This window comes from Protopterus annectens, chromosome 5.part0, assembly GCF_019279795.1.
Source record: "Protopterus annectens isolate FY-2018-M chromosome 5.part0, PAN1.0, whole genome shotgun sequence".
Taxonomy (NCBI): domain Eukaryota; kingdom Metazoa; phylum Chordata; order Ceratodontiformes; family Protopteridae; genus Protopterus; species Protopterus annectens.
This window is the reverse complement of record NC_056735.1, coordinates 918823803-918837545: the sequence shown is the minus strand read 5'-3', so window position 1 is coordinate 918837545 and position 13743 is coordinate 918823803. Positions and strand designations below refer to the sequence as shown.

General features: G+C 35.1%; 1 protein-coding gene across 8 annotated transcripts in view; it reads right to left on the bottom strand.

The window, feature by feature from the left end:
• Positions 1–13743, bottom strand: part of CNTN5 (contactin 5) — a 5719910-nt gene that overhangs the window by 254719 nt on the left and 5451448 nt on the right. For all 8 annotated transcript variants that reach the window (XM_044072706.1, XM_044072701.1, XM_044072707.1 and 5 more), the window contains one exon: positions 1984–2096. In XM_044072706.1, the coding sequence (XP_043928641.1) occupies positions 1984–2096 (113 nt within the window). The remainder of the gene's footprint in view (positions 1–1983; positions 2097–13743) is intronic.

Below are 13743 nucleotides of genomic sequence, written 5' to 3'. Positions count from 1 at the left end.
CACACACACACACACACACACACACAGAACCATACATGATAATCCACCTCACTCTTATTCACTCACTCACTCACTCACTCACTCACTCACTCACTCACTCACTCACAGAATTGATACCATTAACGTTACAGCGTCTGGAGACTAGGAAGTAAGAAGAACATAGGATTTAAGGAGGTGCCCTCCATGTATTTAATCTTTTGTGTTTTAGACTGCAGAGTGGATGTTATATTTTCTGAACTGAATACTGTTCCTTGCTTTCTGTAATAGTTGAAATTATTGACTGATGAGTTCTCATTGATACTTTAACACTAGTTTCTTCCATACCAGACTGATCTGCCTCTCTTTGAGCTCCATTGTGTTCCAACCAGCTCTCATAGCAAACACTCATAGCTTTTTATAAGGAACTAACACAAAGGAAATACATTTGCTCTGATTTGAAATTATTAAATTATGCTGTAGGACTGTGTAGCTAGATGAAAATGACTGGAAAGCCTCTTATATTTTGTCTTATATGAGCAATTTCTTTGACATTTATGGTTTTAAAGTACTAAATCGTCATGCTTCTAATGGTGTAGTGGGATAAAACCCTGAATATAACCCAGGTGAACCTGATTAAATTAGCAGCTCTGGGTACTTACAGTAAAGCAAGGGGAAGCTAGGTGGAGGGGATGAGGGGTAGTAACCTATTCTGGGTGGAGGGGTGGTAGATCTTGGCTAGCTGTTTCTGCAACTCCTGAGCCATGTGACAGAGGTCACATGCAGCACCAAAAGCAGTGGTACGTTGAGAAAGGTTTGCTTTGTGTCTTCCCAAGCTGGTCATATTAGTTCCTAACTTCAGTGCAAAGGAAAGTGCAAACCAAAAAAACCAAAAAACACCTCCAATGACTGCTTGGGTGAAGGCAGTTCCCTGCAAAAGATACTCTTAAGCAGATATGAAGGACTGATGTGTCATTTTACAGGCAAAATGATTACAAAAAAAATAATAATGTACTTAAGCTACAACTTTTTAAGGAATATCAGCATGGACTTGAGAAGATCCCTTTCCCTAAAAACACAGCAGTACTTTACCTGAGTGCAAGATTAAGATACAAATCAGATTCTGTTATTACAAAACATGCTCTCTCACTAATTTTTGTTTGGTATCTTATTATTCAGATGCATATCTGTTTAATTTAAAATAGCATTTTATTCCTGGGTTATCATTTTTGAAAAATGACTAATTAAATCAAGGACTCCAGTACTTATTTTATTCGTTTGGGCAGCTACTTCTAAATGATATTTCCTTCAGCTCCTTCTGACCATCAACCTCTCTGTATAAAGCTTTTATCTGTTTATTCCCCATACTGGGCATTCCATACATTATAGCTTTTAGTCTCTTAACTGTCGCTAGGCAAACAGCTAAGGAATTTTAATCTATTCCCATAACAAATTTTTACAATGATAACATACCACCAAATGAGTTTGAATATGCAGAATATTATATAGGCCATCAACATTTACAATTTTTATGTATGTACCACTAAAAGCATTTATTTCCTCTCCACAGCACTCATAATATATATTTTCATTTTGTCAAATCATAGTTTGAAAGTTTTACTGAGATCCTAAACTAGGAGATTTCTTTTCATACAATTTATTCTATACATCATGCAATGCACATGCTCCAGGATTACTTCTCTGTTATTTGCCCACTGACTGCCAGAGTAGGTCCTGGTTCTCTAATGAACCTGTATAGAATAACCTGGGTATCAACAATGAACAAATGAATGAATTGTAAACAAACATTCTAATGAAGGGCTCCTGTTAGAGAAATGCTTGAATAATTGCCAAACCTATGCTGGTCACATAGAAGGTATGATATTACATCTTGTGTTCCGGTGCTTTTGTTTTTTCAGTGAATGAATGATATTCTAAGAATTTTGTACTTTAATTGCATATGGTATAAATTAAGCCTGTGCTTATGAAAAAGGTATTTTAACTTACCTTGTATCCAAGAACTTCAGACTCGTTTGCTAGGGGCCTTACAGGTTCCCACCCTAGAGACACATGTAATCCATCCTGCATCCACATCAGATTGTCTGGGGCTTGACTAGGAGCTAAAAAAAAAACTAATTAATTATATGCAGAGATCACACATCATTCATTGATTCACACAGCATGCAACTAAATCTATACTTTCCCCTATGTATCTCCTCCTGATTCTTCTTTAGGGTCATCCTTTACTTACTAACCTCCGAAACATGAACAGTGCTATAACAAAGTTGCTAAATGTGCAGTACATACCCCTTTCTGAACCCACCACTGTATAGCACTGAAAATTCTAAATTGGTTAGAACTGCCACATCAACTAACATATACACAATGTCTTACCACTATAATATTATCCAGCATCAATCTGCCTGTCTGGCATTAAAAAACATTCAACACAACTATGTTCCCAGTCGGTCTTTGTGATCCAGTGACCAAAAACTCCTGTCTGTCTATAAACCTAGCAAATCTGCTGGACATTATCTGTACACGTACAACATTGCTAACCCCCGGAACTTTTTACCTGTACCAGTCAGGTCTATACCCACCCTCCCAACTTTCAAAACCACTCTGGAAGACTTCCTAGTTAAAATTTGGCTCTGTTCTTGCTCAAAACCAGGATAACCTATATTCCTAAATGTGAACAAGAACCTTTTCATTCCTTATACCTTTTTTTCTCTTCCTTCTTCACTTGCTTCCTTACTGCTATCTAATTATTTTCTCTGATTTTCTCTCTAAATATACCATAAGCCTATTTTTCCTTCAATTCATATTGTAATTCCTATTTGTATTACAATAACTTACCTTTAATTTCTCTGCAAACTGTCTAAAATTTGTCTAAATATTAAATTATTGTGATATACCCTGTACTGATTCTTAACCAATGTTTTTAGATTATGTCCAATTTGTTATAATTATTTAAACTGCATATGTTTTTATTTTATTTTTGAATATTGTCAAATTATTGTTCTAAAAATGTTTTGTAATAATTTGGAGTTTTTCTCCCTGGGCCTCTGTTCAAAATGGGCTTCTACCCAGTTGGACATTCCCAGTAATCAAATGTCAATAAATAAATAAATCAACATTTGGAATATCTTCTTTGTGTGATACATTTGTATAGGTTCACAAAACAATAGACTTTATTTTTATGTTTCATGTATCATGCTAGGACAGTAAATAAAATGGTTAGAGATAAATTTATCAAGATATACAGTAATATAAGGGTAAAGTATATGAGAAGTATATGAGAAAATGCACTATTTGTATTTATCATAAATGCAAACAAAATATGTTTAATAAACATCTGAAACTAAGAATATCATATTTAATGAATATTAAAAGTATTTATGATGAGATGAAATGGTTCTGCATAATGTCATAAAACAGAAAAAAAAATTCTAATGTGCTCCGTCCCTTTTTTAAAAGTCCTGTAACAGTATGTACATAACAGCATATTTTTTAACATCAGAATTTCCTTTATTCTAACTGCATTACAGTCTGAAAAAGTAGATGAAAGTTGTCAGAGACAGAGTCAGGATGAGGGATCCTCTTACAAAGATAATTAGGAGATAAGCAAATAATGGAGTCAGTACTAATGTGGGGCTATGGCCTTCTTCCAGAAGAGCTGGGACAATTAATATTAAACCAAGAGACAGTCATAATAAAAAGAGCCATTCTCCCTTCATTCACTTCAGTGATAAAGACATGTATTAATAGATAGAAGTGCCCCAGTTCCATTCAGCTGTGTTTGCTGAGTTATAGATCATTCTAAACAAACATGTTTACAGATTTACATTTAAAGATGATAACACTGATTTACATAATTTATGTATAAGAATATTAAGCTTTAAGACAGCATGTATAGTTTAATCAAATTTACTGAACATTTTCTCTAGCAAAATAAATGAATTTGCTTCTATATAGATTCATTTTTAGGTATATTACTAATATCCAGTTGTGTGAGGCTCCTAAAGATTTTTCAGAGCAGCAGATTCAGAAGTATTAACTCCATCAGCACTTAAACCAGCAATAAATGCTGACAAATAATTTCCAGTACAACCATGGACTTAATATCTGTAGTTAGATGGAATAATTTGAAGAAATGCTGCAGAAGTAATGAGAACAATGAAGTACATTTTCTTTCTTACTGATGATCATTTACTCAATAAGCAGAAAACATCTGCCCCATGAATTTTATTGGAGAGCTACTATCTTAAATAGTTCAAATACTTTAACAACCATTTATATATGCTTTATCTCTTGCTGCTGAACATCAAGTTAGCCCCAATCAGGCAAGTTTGCTTGTTTCTTGGTTGGGGGGGGGGTGACCTTCAGATCCACCAGGGCAAGCTGTCTTGGTGACCCATAATTCAGGTAACCATGTAGGTTCCGTGTTTCTTTTCTGACATTTTAGCAATAAATACATTTGTATTGTTACCTAACTCTGGTAAGAGGGCATACAATCCAGTTCACTTTGGAAATTACGTTGCCTCCCCCCTTACAAGTACATGCACCTGCTTAATGAATGGTATTCTTAATCCACAACTTGTTGGACCATGCGCATGCACTCCATCAGGTTGTGGCCCCACCCTCTTCCCCAAAGGGTTACTAAAACCTGCATCCAGTTCCATCCTCTGTTCCATAGGATAGGCATACCCAACCACTTTGTCAGCCTGATCAAATGCACAAGTCACTAATCAAACTCAGGTCTCCTGGATCATACTCAGGGATTGATCCTTCTATACAATATGGCTGGTTGTCAATAGTTTAATATGAAATACATATACAACAGCAGCCACATTAAGAGTTGGCATAACCTTATAATTTGCATTTCTCTAGAAATTCAGCATTGTCAATTCATAGCAAGGTCCCTGGTTCGATTCTCGGCTGGGGTGCCTTCTGTATGGAGTCTGCATGTCTTCCCTGTATTTGTGTGGGTTTCCTTGGGGAGCTCTGGTTTCCTCCAACATTCTGAAGACATGCAGTAGGTGGACTGGACATTCTAAATTGGCCATAAGTATGAGAGTGTGTGTGACTGTGTGGCATGGAAAAACTACCATGGTAGGGCTAGCCACCTGCCAGTGGGAACTTTGGCTCTAGATGATTGTCACCATTGAACTGACATACTGATCCTATGTACAAAAATGGGAAAAAGGTGTTATGGATGGATGGATGAATGGATGGAAATTTAGGGCAGGGACAGGGAAAGAAGAGGAAGGGCAGATTATCTTGATACTAACTGAGCATGATTACACTGCCTTTAATATACTGTACCATTATTGAAGTAAAAAAGATTGTTGGTTCATATGCACAGATTTCAAAAACTTAAAGCATAAATATTTTCATTGCAAGTACTACAGATAGACTTTATGATTTCTGGCAATGAGATAATTCTCTGTACTTTACAAGAGTTCTTAAATAAAATATAAATTCTTCCATTTTTAGTATAAAATCATTGTAATCCATTTGTATGTAACACAATGAAATCCTTTCAAAATGTCAAGGACACCAGGAAAAGGAAAGAAAAGTTCAGTAAGTCTTTCCTTAACCATTGAAAGGACATTAGTGACAGCCCTTTTATGTCAAAGCTCGTCATCTCTCTTAAAAATAACACTCTCTGTGCAGTCATTATAAAAGATTACTATTTGACATTAGCACATCCAACTCAGAAATTCCTTGTTTTCATCAGGAAAACATTATTTAACTCTTAGTCCTTAAACAGTTAAATTTAATTAACTCTGATCTGACACCTACTTTAGAGACATCTGTATCAGTCTTAAATGGTTACATTCAAAGAGGCAAAAATTCTGAAATGCTTTTTGACTGTATCAGTTTTATGAATCTAAAATAAAACTGATGATCAAGAAAATGGAGTTCATGGGAAAAACATCTGCATATCTATACTAGGTGTAGGAGTAGGAGTTAATATTTGGAAATTTTTATAGATCTTGCTACCAATTGTTTTACAACTCTGCAATTATTGTCTTGTTATTGAAAGCAGAGTAGTGAAACATAACCAAATGTCAGTCAGTACTATAAGTTCCTCAACTGGGAAGTCTCTTGTTATTTTCCACTCCACCTGTAGACTGTAGATGAAATGTTTGTTGCTAACTACATCTACTTTGCGCTTTAACCATTGGAACCTCTGCCGAAAAAAAAAAAAAAGACAATCCTTTCTCTCTTTTCTGCTTTCTAATTCATTTCTCACTTTTTATATTCCTTTATTGCGATACTATTCATTGTTTCTTCAATCACATTAAGGTATATCAAGTTTGCTACATCATCTATCATATATCGGCAATGCATTCAAAGTACACAAATATTTTGCTAGTGAAGATGCTCTTATATGTACTTCTGTTAAGAGTATCTTCTGTAATCTTGAGGACTGAAGCTATGATTTTCACAATGTAAATACATTAATAGGAAACGTGATGACATAAATCCTAAGTCCAAGGTTGGTGTATGTTACAGAACCCCCCCCCCCCCCAATTCTGCAGTACAGCAAGCTTGGAGTTACTATATATAATTTGCAAGCTAGATACTAGTGGAAGGGGGAGAGTTTTGAATAACTCCCTGTACATTTTTATTTGCACCAGAGAGCTTTCAAATGCATGACTTTGCTTGGTGAAGCACCTTATTTTTCATTAGTTCAGGACTTGCAATTGTGGGCCTTACAGCTGTGATATGGAGACTGTGGTCTTAGTTAAAGTTGTTTGGCCTTCTCTCACTCTCCTATTCCATCTTACAAGTGTCTCTGCAGCACAGTTTATTAGCAATACAAGTACATTAAGATAGCTAGTACATCAGCAAACAGTACTATATGCCATTTCACATAGGTCCAAAAGTAAGTTGCTCTTGCTGGTCATTTTAAGGCTAGTCAGTTTCCCTTTTGGTGCTAGATTGGCCTTTCCCATCTAATGGTCAATAAATTTATATTAACCCTAGTGAGAATGACATTTTTTAATTTAAAGGTGGAAAATGGGCATTGTAGCTGAAACAGATCTATTCCTTCTACTTGACTCTGGGAAGTTTGTGTCTATTTTTACTGCACCTCTTATCCTGTATTCTGATGTCATACAGGTAACCTAAAACTGGATATATGGTCTACAGATGATAACTATTTGTGTATCAATCTTCCTTCAACTCGGTAGGAGTGTGCAGCAGGCTAAGCGTATCATGAAGCCATTTATTAATTTTATTCAAGGTTACATATTATTGGTGGGAAACAAATTGTTTACTGACCCCTAATAACAGCAAACTGGCAAACACCCCAAGTTATTTGGCTTCTCTAAATTTTTTCATAGATCCATCTGGAATGAAAATGTAACATGGTATCAACCTGCCTTTTATAAGTTATAATTTACCACTTCTCTGCTAGACATACTTTTAGCACTACGGATAGACATTTGAGCTATAATAACTTACTAGATAGTACCAACATCTTCCAATTTTCAGCAGTCTCCAATCAGATGACTATTCTTTAAAGTTTACTTAGCTAATTTATGTCTCTTTCTCAAAGCATAGAGGTGCTATAGATATTTTGTTAGCTTCAGCTTCCACAGCAAAGCACAGGGCATGTTTAGATCAATGAGTGCATGGGAAATAACAAAATGATCAACTGCCTTAACAAGCAACTTTATAATAAACATTTTGACCACACATTCTAGTACTGATTTATTAACTTCCTCATTCAAACTAAAACAATATGCAGATTTTTGACAGCTACAAAACACAGAGGAACCCATAAACATAACTACGGATACATATAAATTCTTTCTGTGAAGATATATACAGCCTTGGACATCATAATTATGGTAGGCCTGACACAAAGTAATTACACACCTGCAAGTGTAAATTGAAAGCATCATTCCCCATTTCTTTCAGAAGACCAAACACATCACATATGGGCTTCAGCTGTTAGAGCAGACTGCAAAGCTCTACCAAATCATTGACAATTTATCCCAAATACCTCTTGAAAAACATTTCCGCTTTTTACTCTCTACCCCACAAGGTGTATAGTTTTACTCAGAATATTGCAGTTAACAATCTTTTTAATATAAAATCACTTACCCAATTGATTCCTTAACCCAACAAGAAAGTATAGGAATCCAACAAACTCTAAAAATATTCTTATATTTATATCGGCATCTAATTCTCAAAGCAATAAAGTACAAGAATCCAAAAAACTCCATACATCTTTGTACATTTATATTAGGATCTAACCATGCTTGAATACAACCCATGTAACTCAGATATACAAGCTTATTGCAGAAAATCTGGAGTATGTCCACTCACATTGTATCAACCTTAAGGGCACTCCCTGTAGAAGCAAGTCCTCATCAGTCTCAATGCTTTATATATCTTCAATCCCCCACACAAGCATTAGTCTGTCTTTTATTTCAAAGCCAAACAAAGACCCAGGTGTACATCCATCCTACAATCCAGGGTCCCTCAAAACACCAAATATCAAATTTATATTCTCATGTAGACAAATAAAGTATAATGAATTTTGCCCTCATCAATTTTTATTAGGCAAAGCATTGCATCTGGCTATATACAAAAAGCCATTCTAAACTCTAACTATTAATCCCAACAACATTTAAGGATATCAATTGTTTTAAAATCAGATATTACACAAACTGTGACCATTTTGAATGAGTAGAGCAGCCAGGAGGGCTGCATAGAGGACTAGATAGCAGTACAAGTGCACACTGAGGCTTGCCATACAGCTATGGACAGATGCGGGCACTTGTATGTTTCACTCTTAGAAGTGACGAAACAAGATCTGGGAGAAAAAGAAGATATGACTACAGATTCATGCAACACTTTGGATGCAGCTTAGAACTAGGCATAGTTGTTTACAATCTGGAGTTTTATTTATAACAATTAAAGGCAGTCCAGAAAGGCCTTATTAATATGACTGGAAAACAATTAAAGAATGCTTAGTAGGGTACAGTATCAAATAGCAATGCTCTGAACATTTTTCCCCTAATTGCAAATGCAAGTCTAAAAGTAGTCTCCTTTCCTCTTCTGCCACCAGGAAAAAAAATAACAAAAAACAAAACAGTGATTTCAGTTCAAAGCAAGGTCAGCATTAAGCAAATCCATGAAAAACATACTCAATATTCTTAGCTTCAATAGCTGAGCCAGATCCAGTTTAAACTGGTCATAACCTAGACTGAGGCATGCTCATAACAATGGAAGACAGACAGAAAAAGCTATGTTTACAACATCGAAAAACAGCTAGAGAAAGCTCAGTAGAGAACTCCATCAAACAGCAACAGACTAGAATTTCACCTCAGTAGCAAACTCAAGCCTAGATGGGTGGCCACGGTGGTACAGTGGTCAGTGTTGTCACCTCACAGCAAGAGGTTCTCCGGTTTGGTTATTGGCTGGGATGCCTTCTGTGCAGAGTCTTAATGTCCTCCATGTGGTCATGTGTGGTTCCTCCCACATCCCAAAGAGATGCTGTAAGGTGGATTGGACACTCTAAAATTGGCCCTAGGCATGCGTGCATGTGCCTTCTGTGGAGGGCTGGGCTGGCAACTTGACACCGTAAAACTCTACTACCAGTCATGAGTGGAAGGGTGATCTGCTGTGGCGGACCCCTAACCGGGAAAAAGGCAAAAGAAGGAGAAGCAAACTCAAGCCTAGAGCAGCCTATTTTGTTTTCAACCACTAGGGAAAAATCAGTAATTTAAATTCAAAGCAATGTCACTAATAAGCAAAATCCAACAACAGACTCATACCCTTAATTGACTTGGCTTCAGTAGCAGAATCATATCTGGTTTAAGCTGGTCACAGTTTAATAGAGTCTTGTTTATAATAATAGAATAAATGACAAATGCATACAATTTATTTCTTGAAAATCCCCTTGCAATCATTTTGCATTTCTGGAAAGTCTTGGTCTTTGATATTCAATAGTCCTAGAGGATTATATCAGTTAACTTGTATATAGCTAACATTTTTCATTCCTGTTTTTTTTATTTTATGTTGGTATTCCAATGACTGATGCACAGATATTTAATCAATACAGTATCCAACCTGAAGCATTTTCAAGCTTTATTGAAGGGAGGAGGATTTCTTAGGTTTCTTTGCTGTGCTACAGTATAATTTTGGAAAGATTCAATGGTGCTTGCTTGTTTTTATTACCTATCGGTCAAGCTCTTTCACTAATTAAGAGGAAGAGATATTTGTTCTTTTGAAGAATGTCATGCTATTGTGATCTGTATTTAGAAAAATATGCATTTCTCAAAAACAAGGTATAAGAAATTAGAAAGATCAGAATACTAAGTTGTTGCAAAAACATCTTGTAACTCAGAAAACGAAAGTTTCTATTACACCACACTACATCCATGTATGCATTTGGACTTATTATGTTCATTCACAACTGTTACTTATAGCTTGCAGGGTTAGATTTTCACAATAACTTACATTATATCTTCATCCTTTGATGGAATTAAAAGACCACACCAGAATTTTATGATACTAGAGTTTATACAAGGCTAGGTAATTATTATGTGAGATGTTAATAATTTAATGAGACCATCAGACACTAGTGATATTACCAGTATCCCTAGCTATCTTCTCTTTCTGGCTAGATTAGTAAGTGGATACTCACTCATTATACTTTGGACTTGGATAGCATTTTTTTTTCAGTTTCATCACTCATGACTCAGTGGTCTCTCATTCTAATGGCCACAGAGTTTATATATGTAGGACATTTAAATTCTATGTAATCAAAAGTGAAATCTCCCAGAAGATTTTATTAGCTCACTGTAAACTCATACTTTCTCCATCAGATATCTTAAAGAGCACAGGCACAATGATCCAAAGCAACTAGCCTATCATAATTTCCAACAAATTGTTAAAGCTATATCTACATATCAAATAAGAGGTAGCTTTTTTCCTGAATGGACTGGAAGCATAATTTAGTGGTAATGTGGAAACGTGAGACAAAGTGTATTGATTGTGTTTAAATCAGTGAAAGAGGTGCTTGATTGATGTGAGAAAGTGTTTTGGCAGAAATTTTAACATTACATTACATTGAGATAATGGCTTCATGTTGGCAATCAGGATATTGCATCAAAGTTTAACAAATAAAGTAATTGAAAGGGTTTAGCGGGAAGGCATAGTCCAATGAAATACATAAACTGGGTATCTGCAATTGTTATGTTGTAAAAAGACATAATGCATGTATCTGTGGTGATTATACGATGTCCTTTAATCAGATTGTAAGCATTGTGACATATCAACACCCTTAAATGGAAAAGCTGATGACTGAGCAGAGAGATAGAAATGTGTTTTCTAAAGCATATTTAACCACTATTTATCAAAAAAGCATTACTTAAAGAAGACTTGAAAAAGTGTGAAACAATCAATATGAAAATATGCTTGCTGTGCATAATCAGTTACCATTCTGTGAAAATATCTGCACTAGAGTATCTTATCAATAGATACAAAGATGGCACTGACAAAAAATGAGCATGCAGAGCTTGGCTGAAATGTAATAACTTTAATAAAATAAACAACATAAAAAATGGAGCATACATAATAAGCAGAAGTCTACAAAAAATCATTATTGGTCAAGACAAAACCTTTCTTCCAGTCATGATTCACATATAGTTTACCTACCATTGGTTAAAGGAAAACACTGAACAACCAATGGATAACACAAATAATTCATCCAATCATGCTGTAGGCCAGCATATTATGTTCTGCAATAGGACATATTTGTGGTGTGACTAATTAGTTAAGCTAATTATACTTTGTCCACAACTCCTTGCCTCCATTGTTCAAAGCATGCACCAAACAGCCAATAGATGCTATAGACAAATATGATCTGAATCTTAAACCATGCATTTGTGACTAAAATAACGCCTAGCAGTAGAAACAAACAAACAGTCGAAAAATCCTCCACAAATAGGTGTATTTGCAACAATTGCAGAAATTCAGTTATGTCATAATAGAAATCATAGACATGATACCATGACACTGGTTGTTCATTGTAAATCATTTACTAAATAAAACATCGTAACTGATGCATCCAAAAATCAATCTCTCTCTCTCTCTGTATATTTGTGTGTGTGTGTGTGTGTGTGTGTGTGTGTGTGTGTGTGTGTGTGTGTGTGTGTGTGTGTGTGTGTGTGTGTGTGTGTGTGTGTGTGTGTGTATATATATATATATATATATATATATATATATATATAAAACAAACAATAACATACAAAAATTAAAACATTAAATTAAAACATTTAAAATGAATATATATAACAGAATTGTTAGGAGCATAATGCCTAATGACCATCCTGGAAACACTCCATAAAACTCAAAATATATAACACAGTGATGACTGATAAAACTTATGTACAGAAAATTCATGCTCGAAAAATTCCATATTAAAAATCACTTCAAGTGTATATCTACTTGCTCAAGGTATATTGAATAACTCTATGTAAAAACATTCAACCAACAAACAGTAGTGTATAGGCAAAGCAAACAGAAAGTCATTGGTTGTTAGATAAGCTCACGTCCAATCAAAAATGTACTTATATGATCCCATGAAAGTATTGATCACATTAGTGATCATTAAACATTAAAATTACATGTGGCAACACAGCCTATCACCTTCTACTGCATAAGTCAGAGATGCAATAATCAGCTAAGGAATAATTAACATAGCCAAAAAAAAAAATCCAAGGGAAAAATGACTGGATGATAAACAGCCAACAATATCACAGCATAAAAGATGTCTAACCAATCAAATGATCTCTGAAACTAAATCAAAATTTGTCAGACATATACCAATCAGCTGGCAAGAGTGATGCATAGTAATAGCAACTAAGTGCTTACACAATATAGTCAATACAATAAATCAGACAGGCTATGCAGCCAGTCAACCAATCTACCACACCAAACCAATGCAGAGCAGTCCAATACACTGCAGAGTCAAATCTCACAGAAATCACAAACTACAGAAACACTATTAGAATTAACATCTACACAAAATAAATCATCTTCAAAAAATCCAAAGTAGCAAAGTGTATGATCAAGGTCCAAAACTACCAACCAAATAGATGGACAGAACAAAACTGCCTGCTTGCTCCAAGAAAGTCTACAACTCTTACCAGATCAACAGCACCCCTGTTTTCACTTGAAGTCATCTAAATGTTCAAAGAAATTCAGAGTCCTGCTAACACCCCACCAAACAGAACTAATCTACCTAGTAGCTTTTCTAAGTAGCTGTATATAATAAATATCCACTACCTATAGGCACAAGTGTTAAAAGGAGCAGTATTTTTTTCAGAGAACTGAGCATATCAAGCTAGCAGCAAAAATTAACCAAACCAGATCCCACATTTAGAGATGTCATAATAAAACTATTCTTTATGGCCAGGAAATGAGATTAAGAAGTCCATCTGCAAATTCCCAGAGAAAAAAAAATCTTTTCTTCTATGCCATGCCACTTTGTGTATGTCATCTTGTTTGTACTTAGTGGTGTGTATCCCTATTAGTAGTAATGAGTGCAATATTCCTGTGCACATCTTCAGTAGATTGTCTCTCATTGTTTCTCAACAGCTATATTATATTGTACCTGAAATGAAGGTTTGCAGTTATCCTAGGTTATCTTTAATATACAAGGTTTTAAAACTCGGAGATTCACGCTGGGGTCAAGCTTATATCAGTTATATATTTATTTATGTAGTTAAGTGACTT